This window comes from Phasianus colchicus, chromosome 11 (genome assembly GCF_987193195.1).
Source record: "Phasianus colchicus chromosome 11, bPhaCol1.hap1.1, whole genome shotgun sequence".
In the NCBI taxonomy this organism is placed as follows: Eukaryota; Metazoa; Chordata; class Aves; order Galliformes; family Phasianidae; genus Phasianus; species Phasianus colchicus.
In genome coordinates, this window is record NC_143446.1 from 4,044,370 (window position 1) to 4,064,745 (window position 20,376).

Sequence of the window (20,376 nt, forward strand, 5' to 3'; positions counted from 1 at the left end):
GAGCATCAGGGTGGCACAGCCAAGTGTCATTGCACAGACACTAACTTGTGCCTGGAGGGACGCAGGGGACAGAGTAGGGCTTGGCATGGTACCAAGGGAGGGCAGGCACGGGGGACACGGGGACAGGCTCATCCATGCTCATCCCTTCATAGCCCTGATGCTGCAGTGGTGGCATGAGTCTGGCTATGGTAACGAGAGCAACAGTGGCCACAGTGGGCTGCAGCCCACCCAGAGCCACCCACAACAGGGATAAACCCTGGCCACAGCACCGACCAGGACTCCCTGCTCAGCCCCTCCGTGCTGGCAGGAAAGCAGCCACACTGCTGGTGCAAGGCACAGTGGATTTATTGCTCATGGGAGCAGGCTGGATGCCCCCATCTCACACCCAAGTGAGTGGCCACAAGGGCTGGATTCCTGCACTCCAGGCTGGTGGCACTCTGCTGCCAAGAGGGTACACAAGGAGCCCAGTGCTCTCAGAAGTGGAGCTGGACGAGATAGCGGATCCTGCACTGGCTCTCCTGGTAGATGAGGTACTCGCTTTGGAAGAAGGATGAGTCTTTGTAGGTGGGCATGGGGATTGGCTTGCCTTGGCACACCAGCACCTTCTTCCCATCCAGCATCACCTCCACATCCTGTGCAGGGTCTGGACAAGAAGACTCCACTAGTGCCAGCCCTGAGGGCCATCCCAAGGCCCCCAGTTCTACCCCTCTGCACTCACCCGGCTCCGTGCGGCCACAGGCCAGGACGCTGTCATAGCCATCAGGTGGCTGCTGCAGCGTGGGCTCATCGCGGGTGATGCAGTACTGTTTGCCCAGAGCCACCTCCGTCAGGAACATCAAGCCAACCCGCTTGGATGTGCAGCCCACTGACACCGGGAAGGGAAATGAAGGGGAAGGAGTGATGGCACCAGAGCTCCCACTCATTTGTGCCTGGGTCCCCAGCATGGAAGGGGCTTGGCAGAGGTGCCGCAAAGAGCTAGGCTTGCACCGACCCCACAGACACCCCAAACAGCCTGCTGCTCACCGTAGCAGGCAGACTTGCTATTCTCAGAGGCAAAGTAGATGCCCTTGCCCACGCGTCCCCCAGAGTGGGGCATGATGCGCAGCCCATTCCTCAGGATGGCCGCGACCACTGCCACATTGGTGCCGTGCCACAGCAGGCGCCGGTGCTCCAGGTGGTCATGGGCTTGGAAGAGCTTGTCCTGGAGGGACACAGAGCCGAGGGCTGGCCAGGGAGGGGCACGCAGGGTTGGCCCAGCCCCCCTGCCCAGCCAGCCTGGGGACCCCACTCTGCTGGATTTGCAGACAAAGCCCAGTCCCAAGGGCACAGCTGGTGTCTCCTCAGGCTCCTTCTTCTCACCTCACCCTCTCGGGCCACCTTCCAGATGTTGAGGATGTAGACCTGGCCCCCTGTCTGTGCCACATAGTTCAGGATCATCTGCAAGGAAGGACACGGTGTCACTGTTGGCTGCCCATAACTGTCCTCAGAGTGCCTGCATGGCACTGGCGACCATCACACCTCATACTCTTGGGAAGTGTTCTCCAACAGGGTGAGCTGGCAGCACAGCAGGGCATAGTCCTGGTCCAGGGGGTGAGCGACCACCTCCTCCTCCTCCTCCACCTTCTGTGCCTGCAGGCTCTGTGCCACCTCGATGTCAGCCAGCACCTAGAAGGGACAGAGCAGGGACACAGTCATTGTGGGCCAGGACAAGGCTACCACCACCTCTCCACCCCACAAGGACGGATGCCACTGCCACATCTCACCAGCAGCATGTCTTTCTTGGCACGCAGCAGCTCGGGGGAATCAATGGGGGGTGGCCGTGCCCGCCCAAAGTTGTGGGGCACAATGGTGTAGAAGCGTGAAGAGAGCTCCTCCAGCCGGGACATCCTGCAGGGTTGCTCCCCCAGTGCTGCCTCCAGCTCCTCCAGTGCCTCGAAGCCCCGAGCAATCTGCTGCTTGCTCAGCTTCCCCAGTGGCATCTTCTTCACATCTGGCAGGGGTAGAGCTCACTCTGTCAGCCCACGTCTCATGCCAGCCCCACTGTGCTGAGCAGCCCCAGCATCACCACAGCCAAAGGGGATGCTCAGAAACCCACCAGCACCTCCGCACTCATCAGGCCCCCTGGCACCTCCTACCGATATTCATGGTCTGCATGGCGTGGCGGAACATGTCGCTGCTGAAGATGAGGGCCACCAGCTTCTGCGTGGTCTCATCCAAGGCACAAGGCAGCGTGCGGCGCTTGGAGACCTCATCACCCACACCATCCGCCTGTGGGAGCAAACCCCAGCCTTGTGCTGTCCCTGGGTCATGCCCGATGCCACTATGATGTACGTGGTGCTCAGGAGGGAGCGCCAAGTTTGCCCCCTTGTCCACCCCACAGCCCACCTTGCTGACCCTGCTGGATGTCCCAGTCCCACTCAGCATTGAGGCAATGCCACTCACCCTGAGGGCCACCTCCTGCTCGGCGCTGGGCTGCACCTCGATCAAGGTGTACTTTCCTGGCTGGGCCACGAAGTTCTCCCGTGCTGCCCAGCTGTTCTTGGTCTTTTCCCAAAACTTTTTCTCAAAATCCTTCTTGGCAGCTTCCAGAGAGGTGAAGTGCAGGAGCTTGGACTGGCCCACTTCTCCCTGAAGCAGACCCAGCATCAGAGGCACTGCATGGGAGCCATGGGCTCCTGATGCCATGGGTGTCCTTGCTGCAGTGTCTCCTCAGCATGAGGACACATCCTTGGTGCTCGCCAGGCAAGGGTTGTGGCAGAGCTGCTCACTTTGGGACTGGGAATTTGGGATGGGGGAGCTGGCAGGGAGCACCCCCTTGGGGTCCCCAGCACAGGGATGGCCACAGGTTAGCTCACCACACGTCCCCAGCGGTTCCAGGTGCTGTAGGTGCCATCGTGCATGATGAGCTGGATGATGTAGAACTTGTTGTTGTTGGCTCTGATGTTGGTCTGGTTCAGGGTGCAGTCATAGTCCTCATAGACCTACGGCAGGCAGCAGGTCAGGGTGGCACTGGGGACAGAGGGATGCTTCACCCATTTGGGGACATGGGGGTGTGCACGAGTCCTCTCCATCCCTCTTCCACCCCCACCATGCCCCACATGCCCCTCCCCACACTCACCTGTGCATCAGGCCCTGCACTCAGGGGACACTGCCCATCAATGGTGGCGGGGGGCTTCTCCTTGGGGGCTGCCTTCAAGGCAGTGAGCGCAGAGCTCCAGGCATCCTCCTCCTCCTCCTGCCCCCCCTTGGCTTTCTTGCCCCCATTAGCGGGCTGGGATGCAGGGGGTGCTCGGCGTTTGGGGGCCATGGGCCAGCTGCCCCCGTGGGGCTTCAGCCTTCGAGCAGCAGGCTGTGGGAGAGAGAGATGCCGGGTTGCCCTTCCGGGAAGGTCCGGCTGGGCTGTGCCTTGGCTGTCCTACGCCTACAGCCAGGAACCAGGCGGGAGGAGGGGAGCATGGGGACCTGTTGTGGGGGGAGCCGAGCAGGGCAGGCTCCAGTGTTCAGAGCAGTGGGTGCTGGGGGCAGCAAGAGGAATGAGGAGAGGGGAGCGATACAGCTGGCAACCATAACCAAAGTTGCTCTCCGAGCAAAAGCAAGCAGCAGCTGGGGACAAGCAGAAATTGCAAGCAGGCACACCCCCAGGCAGCAGTTCCCTCGCTGCCATTCAGAAAACAGCCTTCACAGAGCTAAAATCCGCGCCTGGTGCTAAAGCTGCATTTTGCAGGTCTGTTTTTCTCCTAGTACCTCTGGAGGCGAGCAGTGACCGCAGGAACACTTTCCAGCTGCTCTCTGTCAGTCTGCAGTCTAACTCCCCCAAGGGATAGGCAGCAAAACAGCATCGCTGTGCATGCTCAGAGAATCACAGAGGCCCTGAGTGAGGGTTTGGAGGCTGTTCGGGGACAGCAGCAACAAGCGGCAGCCTGACAGCTGCAGTGCTGTCCCTTCTGCTGAGTAGATGGAGGGGACGGTGCTGCTGGGTTGAGTGCTGAGCTCTGGGCCTGGCAGAGCTGAGCTGCAGGCAGTAGCACAGCCCCACGCTCTGCTCGCAGCACTGCTCCCAGACTGCTCACACACGGGCTGTTCCGTGCTGCATCACCGCACAGCTCAGCGGCTCGGCAGGGGACGGGCTGAGCTGCGGGCACGAGCTGGGATCAGCCCATCTGCCACGGCAGGTTTAGCACGCAGGGAAGAGCACAGCGCCGCGGCGGGGGCACAAACCCAGCAGCGGAGCGGTGCTGCCACCAGCTGCAGGGGTGTTTTTGTTGCTATTTCAATAACCCCACGCGGGGCCGAACTACGACTCCCAGCGTGCCCCGCGGCGGGCGGCCACCGCTGCGCATGCGCAACAGCTGGAAGCTTCCAGGCGGCGCGCGCGGTGCCTGCTGGGTAGAAGACGGCCAGTCAGCTCGGCGCCATTTTGTGGCGAGGGAGCGGGGGTTGCGGGCGTGTATCCGGCGCCGCGTAGTGGCGGTCAGCGCCGTGCCGGAGGCTTGCGGATCGTGGGCAGCGCCATGGGCTCGGACAAGCGGTGAGTGGCGGTGGGGGAGGCGGGGGGTCCGGGGGGTGCGGAGGGAGCGCGCTCTGAGCTCGGCCCGCCGTTCCCGCAGCGTGAGCAGGACGGAGCGCAGCGGCCGTTACGGCTCCATCGTGGAGAGGGAGGACCGCGACGAGCGGGAGTCGCGGAGCCGCCGCAGGGACGACTACAAGCGGTCCAGCGAGGAGCGCCGCGGGGACCGCTACGACGACTATCGCGACTACGATAGCCGAGACTACGACAGCCGCGATAGCCGAGACTGCCGCGACTACGACAGCCGCGACTACGACAGCCGCGACAGCCGGGACTGCAGAGATTACGATAGTCGCGACGGCCGCGACTGCAGGGACTACGACAGCCGCGACTGCCGAGACTACGACAGCCGGGACAGCCGCGACTACGATTGCCGGGACTACGACAGCCGGGATTGCCGGGACTACGATAGCCGCGACAGCAGGGACTACGACAGCCGGGACTACGACAGAGATTACGACAGCCGCGACTACGACAGCCCCGAGGTGAGCGCTGCGGGGCCCGCGGGGTGCGGCTGGAGTCCGGGCTGGGGGTGGCAGCGGGGCGCTGACGTGTGTTGGCTTCCAGAGGGAGCGAGAGCGCAGGAACAGCGATAAATCCGAGGACGGGTACCACTCCGATGGCGACTACGGAGAGCACGACTACAGGAACGACATCAACGATGAGAAGGAAAGCAAGACCATCATGTTGCGTGGCCTGCCCATCACGGTTACCGAGAACGATGTGAGTAGGCAGGAGGGGGCTTTGCTCTGCGCAGAGAGCTGCTGCCATTTTGTTGAGCGCTGCATCATGGTGGGCCCCCCCCCCCCCTTCTAAACGTGTTGGGAGCGCTTCCATTTTGAATCCTAAAAGGGTTCCGGCTGCCGTTGTTGAGTAACAGAGGTCATCTCAATGTTAAGCTGTTTGTTTTAAATAGAGCCATACGTGAATAGTGTGCTTCCCCTAGGATTTTTGTGGGTTTTAAAACTGCGTAGTTTTTTGCTCTTCTCGCTTAGCACGTGGAGGAGGATATAGATGTGCGTCTTATTTATTTGTTGTTACTCTCTAGGAATTGTTAAGGGAGGGAGACAAGGAGTACAAAAGTGGTTTAATTACTTTCTGGGCATTAGTGGAAGCCAGAAGTGAGGGTTGGTGGGGTAGCCCAGATGCTGAGCTCCTCGGCTGAGAGCAGCCCTGTGGACGCGGCTGTGTGGGTACAGCTGTGGCAGCCATAAAATGGCTGCTCTGGAGCTGAGGGAAGGAGTGAGCGTGGTGCGCCATCATCTGACCGTGCCGGAAAGACCTTTTTGCCCTCTCACTGGGCTCTTTCAGTGACCAGGACCACAAGCCTACAGTTGCTGTGTGAGGTGGGATAAGAAACAGCTGTAAAAGCCAAGGTGCATCGGTTTGTTTTCAGGCACACTCCCCTTCTGATTCTGAGATCTTTGCGTGCCAGTTGCTAACGCAGAGAATCCTTTTGCACCACTTCTGTGATAGATGTCTGCTTTTTTCCCTCTTTGTTTTAATTGAGTACCTTCTGAATACTGGCAGTGCTTTTCAATCGTCGCATGTAATCATTTTTTAAGCTCTGGGTAAAGCATCCAAACGATGCTTTACCCTAAAGTAAAGGTCAGAGGTTACCTAAAACATATTTAGCAATTTTTCTTTCTGACTTTCTACCGTTGCATCTTTATGGTTCTGCAGATAACTGCAGTATAATCTGTGGGAAAGCTGAATGTAATTTTAATTTTGAACTCATCAATAGAGTTTAGGTTACGATTTTTGGAATGATTGCTTGCTTTCTGCTGAAGTCAACTTTCCCTTTGTGCTTCTGATTTTAACTGTACGTGTTTTAACAGCTTTTCCCTCTTTTCTCATGAGAAGGTATTTGCACTGAAGGTGGTAGGTCAGTTCCAGCCAGCATATGAGCAGGCAGCTTTAAATAACCTTTGAGTCCTGCCTGCTGTTGTACGTAGTGTAGCATGAGTTCCCTGTAAGAGCTGCCAAGCTCCTTTTGTTCTTAGGAGATAGTTCTACATGTTTGTTTTTCCTTTATACTCCTTTGCAGTAATTTGTTTAGTTTGTCACACCCAGCTTAAGCAGCTTGGATGTGTCTGAAGACCTGTAGCATGGTCTTTGACAGTATTCTTAACAAATCTCACTTATTTTCTGAAAAGCAAAAGAGAAACTGTGTTAGAGGATTGCAGCTATGGCTTGGGGGTTAAGGAAATGCATATCACTGAGCCTCCCAGTAGTGTTACTGTTCTCTGCTAGGAGTTGGATGTCTTCAGGCATGCGGGGTTAGGGATGCTAGCAGCGGTCTTTTTCAAAACATTGGAGCAAGCACAAAGTTTGCCAAATTCTGTACAGATGGCCTTAGAATTCAAGGCCATAGTGATTCAGATTCTGGATGATTCTGTGGGCTAAGTGAGGACACTGTGCCCACACTGTGTGGGTTTTGTGGTGCGTGTCAGGCTCCTGTTCAGTTCACCCCAAGGGCTTTCTTTCTTTTCTGAGATAATATTCAGACTCTTCTGCTCTGTGTACCCCTTGTGCATACAGTAGGCTGGATTGCTTCTTTGTCTGGCTGAGAGTTGTGCTAATATTTGAAAACTTAACTGTCTGATAAAATCTCATGCAGATCCGGGAGCTTATTGAGTCCTTTGAAGGTCCTCAGCCTGCAGACGTGAGGCTGATGAAGAGAAAGACAGGTGAGAGCTCTTATCCAGTTTTTGATATGGCCTTCCTCTTCCCCCGTCCAAAAGAGTATCCAGAATTATCCCCAAACTGCAAGCACGTGCAATCAATAAAAAAAAAAAAAATTTGCCATGGCTAAGGAATGTGGCTTTTTGGAAGACTTGTAGATAGCCCGTCCTGTTAAAAAGAAGTCTGTCTCCAGGGGTTTTAGTTAACAGGTATTGGTAAGTAATACTAGTATAAACCCGTTTAATAGTATGTAGTCTTTTGCATGGTTACCTGTAAACGTGGATTCAAATGGAGTGAAATGTAGCCAGTTAAGGGAGCTTGGTTCCTTGCCATGGCAAAATAACAAGCAGATCCCAGCAGTTGACGTCGCATTTGTAAAGCTGCTTTGTCATGAAGTAATGAAGCAGTTGGAGAGAGATTCACCTGTTTTAAAGGAACTGACTAACACAAGTATCCCGTCTATATCTGAATGCTGTCTCTAGGTGTAAGCCGTGGTTTCGCCTTCGTGGAGTTTTATCACTTTCAAGATGCTACCAGCTGGATGGAAGCCAATCAGGTTGCTTCACTCACCAAGTCTAGATATTCCTGAAAATGGAAAAAGTCTGTACAGTTTAAAAAAAAAAAAAAAAGGAAAAAATAAAGGTGGAAGGAGTGGTTTGTTCCATAACAGTGATTTGAATGAAGAAAAGCTTTGTATATATTAAAATTTTTTAAGAGTGGTAGAAAATAGCAGGTAACATTAGGAAAGAAAATTGGCTGTTTTGAGCACTCCTTCATGAAACGTGCCGTTGTCTTATTACATGGTGTCAATTTATTTGGCTCTGGAAAGAGTAGCATATAGTTCATAAAAGACTTACTTTACTTCCACTTGCTATTTCTTCTGTTGCCAGAAAAGGCATGAGATATTGTGATATTTTCATTACATTGCTATTAATACTGAGTAAAGTAGAAAAAGATGTGCCAGGTCATTAGAAAGATGTGTTCCCCGAGTCAAGGGAAGACACCTGGCTCCTCTGGATGGAGAAATGTGTTTATTCCAAATAAATCTAATGGGAACTGAGGGCTCTTCAAAGTTGTACTGCGTATTTTGGCTTTTCTGGACTATGACTTGATAAGGAGCCAAAATGCAGAAAGTGCTCTAGTTTCTCTCCCAGTGCTGCTTTCCTCTTGCACTGTAAGCACGCTTTGGATTTGCTAGTTTTTGAATCTCCATGGTCTGTTCTAACAACAGATCCTCAGTACGCTCTTGAAGCGAGCAAGGTGCATTGAGCCACTTGTTCTTTTTACAGTTAAGTATATGCTGTGAAGGTCTGTGGGCAGCATGAGGAACATATTCTGCTGCCTTGGTTTATGTGTCCAGGCACTGCAGCAGCCCTGTAAGCAGCTCCAGCAGATGGAGGTAGCTGTGTGCTGGAATAGACCTCCACGTGGCTCGTGCTGGAAGTCGTTTCCTATGGCACGGTTCAGATTCTGTTTCATGGTGCCCTGCTCCGTAAGGTGGGCGGGTGCAGCAGAAGGATTCATCTCTGGAAATTAATGCTCAGTGCAATTTTAGAAATGAGACAGTTTTAATATATACAAAGCTGTATTGATGCATAATTTATTGAAACAAATATTCAAATTCACTCCAGTAACCCAGCCACCCTAGTAGTAGGGAAAACATAGAGTCTCCCCAGCAGCCCGGTCGCTGACTGTTAGATGAAAGAATGATGTATTGCAACTGTGCCAGCAGCTTTGTTTCTATGTGTGCATATCCAGTGAGCGCTGGGCCCTCCAACCCTCCCTCCTGCCGGTAGGAGAAATGGCTTTGCCCTATTTAGTTGCACAGAATGTGAGAGCCTTATTCATGCTACATGCTAGATGTATCTGTCAGACCCTGTTACAGAGAAGCCACTGGTCCTGGTGCTCCTGTGGTACCTCTGCAATAAGCCAACCTGTCATAAAACTGGTTCTTGTATTAAAATGTCTCGGGGTTGGCCTCTAGTGCACGTTTCCTCAGACTTACTTCCTTCTGCCTGTTTGACTGAAATACTTTGTCCGTATATTGAAAGGGCATTCTGTGTGCCCGCACTTGGCAAAGCACGAGGCTGAGAGTTGGGGCTTCTAAAAGAAATCTAAATTCCTAATTCCTGTAAAGTCAGAGTGAGCGGACATGCTGAAAGCATTATGAACTTTTCCTACCCCAGGAGAAGCTTCGCTCTAGTTAGCCATTTTGGAGAGCTCGTTACCTGAATGAAGAACACAAAGCTCTTGCGCAGGCTTCCAATTGAACTGATGCTTTAGTCAAAGGAAAGCACTCTGAGTTACGTTTTGGTTGATGGCACTTGTAATCCAGCCTCCAAGAAGTCTAAACAGGGTCCCTTTGGAAGGAATTACTGTATTTACAAAGGGACGCTTCTGAAGAAAGTGCTTGGAAAAGTAATCCAAATGTGGTTGTTTAAAGGTCTGGGGAATTTGGAGTAGGGGAAGAAGTGAAGCAGTCACCTAAGGACATGTTTAAAAAGTCGCTCAATACTATACCAGAAATGAATAGAAACGGGGCAAGGAGACTCCTAAAAATGTGTTAATCCTGAACGCAGCAAGTTAGGACTTTGTCTCCTTCGAGACACTTCCTGGTTCCATGGCAGCGTTTAGTGTTTGGCAACTTTTTCAACACTCCCTGATTCCGTTTATCTTTGCTCCACATCCCATTCTCTTACTGCCCTCGTCCTCCTCTCTGCAGGATTGGATGGGCAGGGTGTAGGTGGCGGTGGTTGTCCTCCACATCCTCCCCATATGTTGTCCATTTAATTCAGGAGCACTGATTCCTCCGAAGGGTGCTCTGCCATGGGAAAATGAACATGTGTGCCTCGATACAGGGATAATTGAAACCACTTCTTTTGCAGAAAAAGCTGGTGATTCAGGGGAAGCAGATTGCGATGCACTACAGCAACCCCCGGCCTAAATTTGAGGACTGGCTTTGCAACAAGGTACAGAGTGTATTTTTATCTATTTCTCATCATTTCAGTTCTTTTCACCAGCTTTGTGATCAGAACAAAGCAGTGCAGAGTTCAGGCCTAGCAGTCCTTACAACGATGGAGGAATGATAAGGCATAGGAGTGCAGAGGTTCTGGAAATCTGGTGGCAGAAACACCTGGAGTGATGGAATTGTCCACAGAGAACATCAGCAGCTGGAAGATAAGGGTTGGGACTCACTGGTGTACTTGCCAGCTGAGACAAAAATTCGTTAGTGGAGCTGTGTGTTGTTCCTACTAATGTATGCCTGACCCAGGGCATGTCTCCCAGGAGTTGCTGTTCACAGCAGAGCTGATAGAATAGCCATCACCCTGGGGGAATTTCTCTGCAGTTCTGCCATCTTCTTAGAAAATCAATAATACTTTCAGCCTTAGGTTGAGCTTCAGCTTTTGCTGATGGATGCAATATTTGCACACATACTGTAAAACAGAGTAGAAGGGCACTGTCATTTTTGCTTATACAGAAGTCAGTCAGTGAGCTGTACCAGAACACGACGTCATTAGGTGAATTCTGTATCCTTCAGGTGACAACTGATGTTGTGTGCAACTCCACGCTGCTGTACACTTGTTTGACCCTCTTTAAGTGGAGATGATGTAGCAAGATCAAAATCAGGCTGCTTTGTTCTGCTTTAATCATGTAAAGATAACTTGTTTTCAAGCCTTGCTGAAGGACATAGTTAATGTAGTTGTGTAATTCAGGATAGTTTACTGACTTGAACAGAGGTAACTGGGATGTTTTGAAAAGCAGCTGCAGTACAGGTGAGGATGAGTTTTGCTGTTCTTGATTATTCTGGTAGGTTCAGCTTTGTTGTAGTACTTAGCTTGATTGTCTCGTTTTCAGCAGAGTACAGCAAATGCCACCCTTGTTATGAATCAACTAAATCCTTACTAGATCTACTTTTTTTCCACACAGTGCTGTCTTTACAACTTCAGAAGGAGACTGAAATGTTTCCGCTGTGGAGCAGACAAATTTGGTAAGTTACTTTTTATCTCTTTGGGTGTCTTTGAATTTGGATGAGTGTAGGTTGTAGCCTACACTGTGACATTCTGGCTTTGAGTGATAGAGCAACATTGTGATTAAAGTTTTTCCTTCCTATGAAGATTCAGAACAGGAGGTACCACCTGGAACAGCAGAAGCCGTTCAGTCTGTGGATTATTACTGTGATAGTAAGTAAAAACCAAGCAAAATTTTGAGTTTACTGTATAAAGTAAGGAGTTGTGAACTTGTGCAGAAAAGTCCTACTTGTACCTCAGAGTGCCCTTTGGATCCCACGTTGAGCTCTCTCAGGGCACAGCACTTAGCATGGTTAGGTTGTTCCCAATTTGTAGACTGGTACGTGTGAATGTTGGCAGGGGCTTCTGCTCAGGAAGTGCTTTCCTTTCATTAGAACAGTATTGACAGCCCTCTCATCTTCCCAACAGAGCAAGTGCTTCCTGCCAACTCCCCAAATACTGTACTCTTGAAACAGGAGCATGCTCTTGTCCAAAACTACTGATGTTTTGGGTTTGGTGGTTTTTGGTTGGGTTTTTTTTTTTTTTTAAGGCTTTTCAGAGTACTTCAAGTTCTTATGTATGTAGCTAATGTCATACTTTCTTTTTCCCTCAGCCATCATTCTCCGAAACATTGCTCCTCACACAGTAGTGGAATCCATCATGACTGCCTTGTCTCCGTATGCCTCTCTGGCAGTCAATAATATTCGTCTTATCAAAGACAAGCAGACTCAGCAAAATAGAGGCTTTGCATTTGTGCAGCTGTCTTCTGCCATGGTGAGGGCCTTATTGGTTTTGTGCTGAGGTCTGCCCCAGTTCTCTAGGGGTTCATAGATCATTGAACAAATACTAAATGTGTCAGAGTCTTTCATCGTTAGCTGCAGCTTGGAAGGAAAGTGGGGGGATGCTGTGAACACGGGGGAAAAGTGTTCATGGCAGAGTGCAGTTCTGAGTTGAAAGCTTGCTTCATGCTTGGGTCACAAATAATGGTCTGGGGTCATTTGGATCACAGTAAAAGGCTGGAGTGTACAGTGTGAGGAAATGCATAGAATTGGGCTCCTTTCATCTTGAGAAGGTGAAGGAGAGGGAATCTTGCTGCTCTGAGCATCATCCAGAGCAAGGCTTAAGGATGGGAGAGACATTCTCAGGGTGTTTGGTGAGGGCAGCAGGCATACTGAAACGTGGGAAATAGCAATAAGGTACAAGGAGAATGTCTTCCCTTTTGTGAGGAGTTGAATACTGGAAGAAGGCTCCCAGAGGGGTGCTGGAACCTCCGTTGTTGGAGATGTTCAAATTGACAATCAGTGTGGTCTGTTTGGACTTGCTTTAAGCAGAGTTCAACAGTTCAGTGTTGGATGAAAATGGGTGGCTGATGTCAGCCTCTGTTGGGCTGCCTTTTGGAGTAATGTGAGGCAAGACTAGCTTTTTTTATAAAGACGAATTGAAATGTTTAATCATCAGTGACCCTGCATTTCTGGGAAACACACTGTCTGTCAGCAGGATGTAATCCCATTGTACTCAGCGTGTATGGCATGAGGGATACAGAGGTGTTGCCATAGCTTTAAATGTTTTTAGCTAGCGTGTGTGAAAAGTTGGAGCTCTGAGAGCTTCTGTGTCCTCTTCAGTAACCTGCTTTTCATAATAATGAGTGTTTCTTGTTGTAGGATGCTTCTCAACTGCTGCAGATTTTACAAAGTCTTCAGCCACCATTAAAAATTGATGGCAAAACAATTGGTGTTGACTTTGCAAAGAGTGCCAGAAAGTGAGTTGCAGTAGCAGTTCATTTCCCCTCTTATCCCTTCATAAATATAAAGATTTGTGGTCGTCACTGGAGCTTTTAAGATTACCATCGCTCCAGTTTTGCTTCCTTTAAGTGTCTTCTGTTACGTGGCTCCTTTTCCTTATTGTGTGTGAGGAGAGTGACAGCAGTTGTTTCTTATCGTCTGCATCGCCGGTCCTCCATAACTGCCATTGTAACTTCTTTCATACACAGCACAGTTGTTTCATTGGAGGCCTAGTGGCTGGTTATTGACTGTACAACACTGAGCCTAGCTCCTCTACCTGCCAAGCAGTTCTTTGGCTCATTCATGACAGTGTTTAAGACCTGCCAAGAAATCCATGCATGCTGGCAGACTCTACCTCCTTGTATACCGATCACTTCAGAAAAAAGCAGTGCTTACTCAGGTGTGTGATTTCTGTGGTTTCAGAGACTTGCTTCTGCCAGATGGGAACAGAGTCAGTGCATTCTCTGTGGCAAGTACAGCCATTGCTGCAGCACAGTGGTCATCCACTCAGGTATGGTTTGGAAACTTGTTCACAGTCCTATTATCCGTGTAAATCTAGAGATCTGCTTTTGATCATTAGGCTGGAGCCTACTCAGCATTGAAGTTGTTAAATGCAGTAATTTTTACCCATTTCTGATTAAAAAAAAAATAATAATAATAACCTCCTTCAATTTCAGCCTCAAACTGGAGAAGGCAGCACCCTTGACTACAGCTACCTCCAGTCAGGACAGGATGGCTACACGCAGTACACTCAGGTTGGTGGTGCTGGCTCTCCTGTAGCCTGCAAGCTGTTACAGTATGGTTATCTGCTCATCCTTTGTTTTCACTTATTTTCCTTTGCAGTACTCCCAGGATTATCAGCAGTACTACCAAAACCAAGGAGGTGTGTTGGACTCAGATGCAGCTACCATATCAGGTGGTGTTTCCAGCGTGTGGGAGGTGCTGTTGTTTGTGATGATAGGCAATAGTGATATTTTGCTTTAGCTTTTAGGTTAATTTCCTCAGTAAAGGGGGACAGATTTTGCTGCCTTAATATGTGAATGGATGCGTGTTCCTAGGGAAGCATTGTGAGTTTGTTCACATGGGACCTGTGGTCTGTGAGATGAGTGCAGCTGCCATCTCAGGATATTGACATAAGGCCTTGAACTCATGAGAACTGCATGAGCAGCTCTAGAGAAATCCTCAGTGCTGGCAGCTGTCAGAGGCCAGGAATCACTGGCTTTGAGAGCAAAATACTTCCTCCTGAAAAGGAAACTATTCCTTGTCTGGATAGAAAAATACCCACTGTTTTTGTCTCCTTTTGAATGTTTATTGCCTTGTTTGGCTGCTGGAGCTGGAATCAGGATCTGAAACTGTAAACAGAGTAATTTTAGCCCTAGGATGAAGTGCTGTTGTACAAATCATTTGGCTTATCCATTACTGCTCTGTTTTGGCAGGAGCCCCAGTCACCACCACCACGGCTGCGGTTGTGTCCCAGAGTCCTCAGCTCTATAACCAACAGACAAACTCGCCTGACTCCCCGGTAATTGTGGCACTCCTTGCTTTTGGTGCCAGGGCTTCACTTGGTGGGATATCTGGCTTAACTGTGGCCTCTGCACACTCTTTAAAGTGAGTGTGGTACAGCAGAGCTGTGAAATGTCATGAGCGAAGTTAGATGCAGCACTTGTGTTTATAGAAGAGTCACCTTCTATTTCTTTTCTCTGGTAGTTCTGTTCTTTGTTAAAGATGAGTACTAAGTGTACTGGCAAAGAGAAGCTAGCTCTTGTATGCTTAGTGTGGGCTGCATATGCTTTGGCTCACTGTCCTTGTTTTTTTGCACCTCGGTGACAGATCTTTCTCATGAAGATTTCTTCTGTTTTCTTCTAGACACAAGCAGCACCAGCTACCACCAGCACTCAGGCACAAACAGCTGCCCCAACTGGTGTCGTCCCTGGAACCAAGTATGGTAAGCAGAGAAGGGTTGTGCTGGGATGGGTGTCTGTTCATCTAGCAAGTGAGAAACTTTGCTTTAGTTAAGTGTTCCACCTCTAAAAGTTGGTGGTGCAGCTGCCCCTGGCATTGTGTTCTGGTCAGATGGTACGAATGCTTTGTAGGCATGTCTGCTCTTAATGATTTCAGAATTGTAGTTGAAACTTACAAAGGAACCAGTGTGGATTTGTCTGGAATGACCTTGTCCTATACTTGGACTTTTTTTCAGCTGTCCCTGATACATCCACCTACCAATATGATGAATCTTCAGGATATTATTATGATCCTGTAACAGGGCTCTACTACGATCCTAACTCTCAGGTAAACACAGGTTCTTAGCACCCATCTTTAACTGCTAATGCTAGTTCAGCTCCTTTGCCTTGTGAGTGAAACTGGAATGCTGAGAGGAAGAAAATACCCATTGTAGCAGGAGTTGCTATTTTACTTCTCTCTGGTTATAGTCCTTAATTTTTCCTCCAGTTTGGCCTGCATAAAGTTACGCATACACATCGTTACAGATGCTATCAGTGAGCAGTTCCATTGCAGAGCATCCAGCGAAGAGCATGCAGCTCTGGGCTTTGCTATATCCTCTCTTGGGAGAGGCATAAAGATTTCCATAGTGCTGTTGGTCAGAACGTGTGTTTGGGGATGTAGGCTTCAGCCACTCTGTGTCTTTTGCCTCCTTTGTGGAGGTCTGGGTTGCTCTATTCCATGTGATGCATCAGACTTGAATCAGGCTGCTTCTTTTGGTTCTCTCTTTTGATGCTTAGTTTATAGTGTTAACTATCTGATGGTTTTCTTCTCTTTGTCAGTATTACTACAATGCCTTAACTCAGCAGTATCTGTACTGGGATGGTGAAAAAGAGACCTACATGCCTGCAGCAGAGGGTATCACATACCAACAAACAGCGACCACAACCACCACAAAAGAAGTGAAGGAGAAGAAAGAGAAGCCTAAGAGTAAAACAGCTCAACAGGTAAAAAGCTGAAGTGGGATCATAACTGTGCTGATGTCTTCTTTGGGGTAAGATTATAGTTTGCCCTTCTGGTGACAATCCTGGTTGCTTGGTGGAATGTGTACCTGCACGTTGCAGACATTGTGCAGGGCTGAGAAGAGGAGGGGTTGGCAGAGACTTCAGTGCAGAAATAACTACTGCATAGGAGAGATGCATACGAAATGATGCCAGGACCAGTGGGAGTACAACTGAGCTGCCAGTTAGAGGAGTGGATTGATAAGAAGGGTTCATACAGTGAAATAGGCAGACTGCACTTTCACTCTGTTTTTTAACACTGTATATGGGGAAGCAACTGCAGTATAGAAGATAGTGAAGTTGCCTTGTTCTGGAGTGTCTGTGCAAATGGAACAGTTGAATCAGTGTCATAGGAGACTGGTGTCTGTGAAGGCAGAGGTCTGAGCAAACCACTCTGCATCTGTTTTAGATCGCTAAAGACATGGAGCGCTGGGCAAAGAGCTTGAACAAGCAGAAAGAGAATTTCAAGAACAGTTTCCAGCCACTGAGCACCAGGGAGGAGGAGCGGAAAGAGTCAGCGGCTGCAGATGCAGGCTTTGCCCTTTTTGAGAAGAAGGTGAGGCTGGTGAGAAGCGTGCTGTGGAGTGTGGTATGACAGAGCTCGGTGCTCATGGTGCTCTTGTCTTGTAGGGCGCTCTGTCTGAGAGGCAGCAGATCTTACCGGAAGTGATGAAAAATGGGGAAGATGAAAATCCCCTGAAGGTGAGCATGAGATGCCTGATGGGTTGCTTTATGGGTGAAAGAGGTGGGGTTCCTTATTCCTAAAGCTTACTGTCATGCTTTAAGCGCTCTAAAGAGGAGGACCAGCAGACACCTGCCTTCCAGCCTGGATTTCCACAGCACCCTCTGTGGAATGCTGTGGTGGTTACAGTGATCCTGTCTGAGTGCAATAGGTTCAGAGGCTGAGAGGTGCAAAGGTTGTCATGACCTCAAGCCTCAAAGTCTCCCTTGAACTTTTGGAAACCTCAAAACCTTTATTTAAGCTATTATTTGTCTAGCTTGAATTAGTCTAGCAGCTGTGCTGCAGCACGTGGTTCTTTTAAGCTGTTTCACCCTTTAGCATTGAGAAGGCTCTGTCTCTCCTGCACAGCGAAGCCTTTGTGTTGTCTTTCTGGACTCTTGTTAACGGCTGCACCCATCCCTTAATGCTGCCCTTCCTTCCAGCGTGGCCTCGTGGCTGCCTACAGCGGTGACAGCGATAATGATGAGGACTTACTAGAAAGAATGGAGAATGAGGAGGAGAAGCTGACTGACTGGAAGAAGATGGCCTGCCTGCTGTGTAGAAGGCAATTCCCAAACAAAGATGCGCTGATTCGGCACCAGCAGCTATCGGACTTGCACAAGGTGTGTGTGCTGTGTTACCAGGAAGATGATTGATACCCATAACACAGTGTGTAAAGCAAAAGGCTGTTGGGAATGCTTTTCGTCCTACTGCAAAAAATAGTTACAGGTGGATTGCTTCTTTCCCAGAAGTCAGCTACTTTACAAAGAGCTGTTGTCCATCCTGCTTGATGTGCTCTGCATTTCATGTTAATGCACATCTCTTCTTGTTGCAGCAAAACATGGATATCTATAGGAGATCAAAGCTTTCAGAACAGGAACTTGAAGCCTTGGAACTGCGTGAGAGAGAGGTCAGTGTTCTGATGAGCAGATAATGGATGAGTGGCTAATGGAAAAGGGCTTGCACAGATAATGCTGAGCTCTCCTTATCCTGACTTGATGCTAATGAGATAAGCCATGTAAGCCTAGCCATTCTTGGGCCAAGGTTCAGAGCTGTCCTGTTAAACAGAGAGAAGTCTCCTATACCACAGCTGCTGCTTATCAAGGGAGGGTTCTTCCTGCCTCACAGCAGTGGAGCAGTACAAGGGCTCTAGAACCAGGTCTGGTGACCTTCCAGCAGCTGTCAGACAGCTGACTGCGCAGGTCCTGTCTGGTGTTGGGCTGTTGTACCACACTGCAGGTTCTGACCAGCTCTGGGGAGTTGTTCCAGTTCTTTCTGTTGGCACTGGCCAAGCCACGTGTTGGCAGTCTGCAGTGGGCAGCTTTCTGTAATGGCAGGCATTCAGCTTGCTTACACAGCTCCCAGAGGAGCCATGCATTTGTATACCGATACTAAATATTTACACTGGACAGTAAAGCTAAATGGTTTTTATGTATATACTTACATAAAAATAGTAAATAAACTTGTCTTCAAACCAACACTCGATTTGGTTACAGATGAAATACAGAGACAGAGCAGCTGAGAGGCGAGAGAAGTATGGCATCCCAGAGCCCCCAGAGCCAAAGCGCAAGAAGGTCTATGATGCTGGCACAGTGTATGTACCTGGAAGCTCCTGGGTGATTACTTCAGCTTCTGACAAGCAGTGTGATTAACTGACCTTTCTTTCCTTCCTGCAGGAATTATGAGCAGCCCACCAAAGATGGCCTCGACAACAGTAATATAGGCAACAAGATGCTACAGGCCATGGGCTGGAGGGAAGGTTCAGGCTTGGGAAGAAAATGCCAGGGCATCACCGCACCTATTGAGGTAAGTACAGATGGGTGCTTCTTCTAAGTCTGGTGCTTTTCGATTCAGAAGCACTTGCTGCTGAGGTCCTGTGGAAGACACTGTGCTGTCCACTGCCTCTTTGGCTCATTCTATGGTGAAGCTGCCCTCTGCGTAGGGTGAAGGGCCAGTGCCTCCCTCTCGGGCAGCATTCTCTGCAGGGTGCCTCAGGCTGGTGCTTCTGTGCCTGCACATCTGTCTCTGCATTACTCTGCTGGGAACTATTCCTACCCACCCACTTGGGGTGGGATGGGTGGATTTAAGCCAGCAGTTGTGGGGTTTGTGTCCAGTCTGATCTCCTGGTGTTGGTGTTTGTGTAAATGCCCTGGGTGAGCGTATGAAGCCAGCATGACAAGCATTCTGTGTGCTGTCCTGCACCCCAAAGCTGATGCCTTGTCTCTTCCCTTCCAGGCCCAAGTGCGAATGCGAGGTGCTGGTTTGGGAGCCAAGGGCAGCTCCTATGGTGTTTCTACTGCAGATTCCTACAAAGATGCAGTGCGGAAAGCCATGTTTGCTCGCTTCACAGAGATGGAGTAAAGTCTGTAACCTTGGTGACGTGGCTGTATGCTGGTTATGGGTTAGAGCTGACCATTTCATTCCCTTGGACTTTTTCCCTCTCGGCATGTCACACTTCCACGAGCAGATTGTCCAGGCTGCCCCAACTTCATGCTGGAGAGCTCCTCGCTAGACCAAAGGGGATGCTGATCTTTATACGGTCCTGTATATAGTGTAATGTATTCTGTGTTTGGAGCGTCTTGTCTGGATGCTGCTCCTGCCCTCCAGAGCAGGGCTGGGACGTGTTAGCTGTGGTTTCACACCGTCTCTGCTCTCCTTTTGTTGTATCGTTTGTCTTTTTTTTTTTTTTTTTTTGAGAACTTTCCTGTACATTTTGTATGATACATCTTTGTATAGACTTTTTGAAGACTCGGATTCTAGTTGCCAGTTTGGCTCATTTCCAAATGAAATACATCCAAAAGTGTTTCTCTTACTGTTTTCTTGTTGGGTTGAATGAAGAATAAGTTGTCAATGCTGCTTGTCCTTCCTGTGATTCTGCTTCTTCCTTGGTGAGGCTTTGTCCTGAATTCTCTCCATGCAGTGCTCTGCTTGCATCTTGCCCTCAGGATGTCAGTTTCAGGGTGGCAGCAGGCAGGTGTCACTCTTCGCCTCTCCCGAGATAGAAGAGCACCAGCTCTCCTTGCTGCAGGAGTGAATAGCAGCAGTATCCCTGCAGCTTGCTCTAGGGCTGCCTTCAGCTCCTTTGCAGAGCCCAGGAGGGTGAACCCTCTGTGATAATGCAGGGTTTCTGTGCTCTGCACAGGCTTGGCTGGGGCCTGCAGGGGGAGTGTCAGGGAGCTGCTGGAGGCTGGGTCACAGCAAGCCTGCGGCTTTCCTCTGCCAGATCTTGTTTGTCAGTTAGTGCCAAGTGCCTTCAGCCTTCTCTGCCTGTGCTCCTGGTCCTGCACTCCTCACCGTGCTCCTGGAGGGCTGCGCTGAGCAGGATGCTGTGCGCAGGGTGATAGAGGAGCGGTTCTCTCTGTGACCTCTTGCAGATTAACAGTGGGATGGGAACTCTGCTTCTTGCGCTTCCAAATCTGACTCGGGGCGTTTGTGGCTGTCCGACGGCGAGGTGTGAAAGCCACGGCAGCGGTTAGGCGCTGCAGTGAGTGTCCCCTGCCCTGCGGGCCGGGCTGTGCCGCCAGGGGGCAGGCGTGGCCCAGCTGCCACTGCCGGGGGCCGGCGCTGCCCGGCTGCTCGTTGGAAGCCACGAGGTGTGAGCGGGCCGTGTCCCCTG

The 20,376-nt window shown here is 50.1% G+C and overlaps 2 protein-coding genes across 2 annotated transcripts; one reads left to right on the forward strand and one right to left on the reverse strand.

The window, feature by feature from the left end:
- Window positions 1-473: 473 nt before the first annotated feature.
- On the reverse strand, window positions 474-4,304 carry PARP3 (poly(ADP-ribose) polymerase family member 3). Its single transcript, XM_031611678.2, has 11 exons — window positions 3,745-4,304; window positions 3,119-3,349; window positions 2,856-2,981; window positions 2,443-2,628; window positions 2,136-2,268; window positions 1,764-1,990; window positions 1,519-1,665; window positions 1,360-1,437; window positions 1,024-1,201; window positions 719-865; window positions 474-643 (listed from the first exon to the last, which is right to left on the reverse strand). Exons 2-11 carry the CDS (start codon window positions 3,305-3,307, stop codon window positions 474-476), a joined length of 1,581 nt encoding a protein of 526 aa, XP_031467538.2. The 5' UTR covers window positions 3,308-3,349; window positions 3,745-4,304.
- Window positions 4,305-4,368: 64 nt separating this feature from the next.
- Window positions 4,369-19,577, forward strand: RBM5 (RNA binding motif protein 5). Its single transcript, XM_031611676.2, has 24 exons — window positions 4,369-4,528; window positions 4,608-5,052; window positions 5,135-5,290; window positions 7,188-7,257; window positions 7,735-7,808; window positions 10,138-10,221; window positions 11,180-11,240; window positions 11,368-11,433; window positions 11,873-12,033; window positions 12,921-13,018; window positions 13,464-13,551; window positions 13,718-13,795; window positions 13,884-13,956; window positions 14,477-14,562; window positions 14,907-14,985; window positions 15,238-15,329; window positions 15,821-15,985; window positions 16,449-16,595; window positions 16,670-16,741; window positions 17,204-17,383; window positions 17,596-17,670; window positions 18,257-18,354; window positions 18,437-18,566; window positions 18,996-19,577. Exons 1-24 carry the CDS (start codon window positions 4,512-4,514, stop codon window positions 19,119-19,121), a joined length of 2,721 nt encoding a protein of 906 aa, XP_031467536.2. The 5' UTR covers window positions 4,369-4,511; the 3' UTR covers window positions 19,122-19,577.
- Window positions 19,578-20,376: the final 799 nt, after the last annotated feature.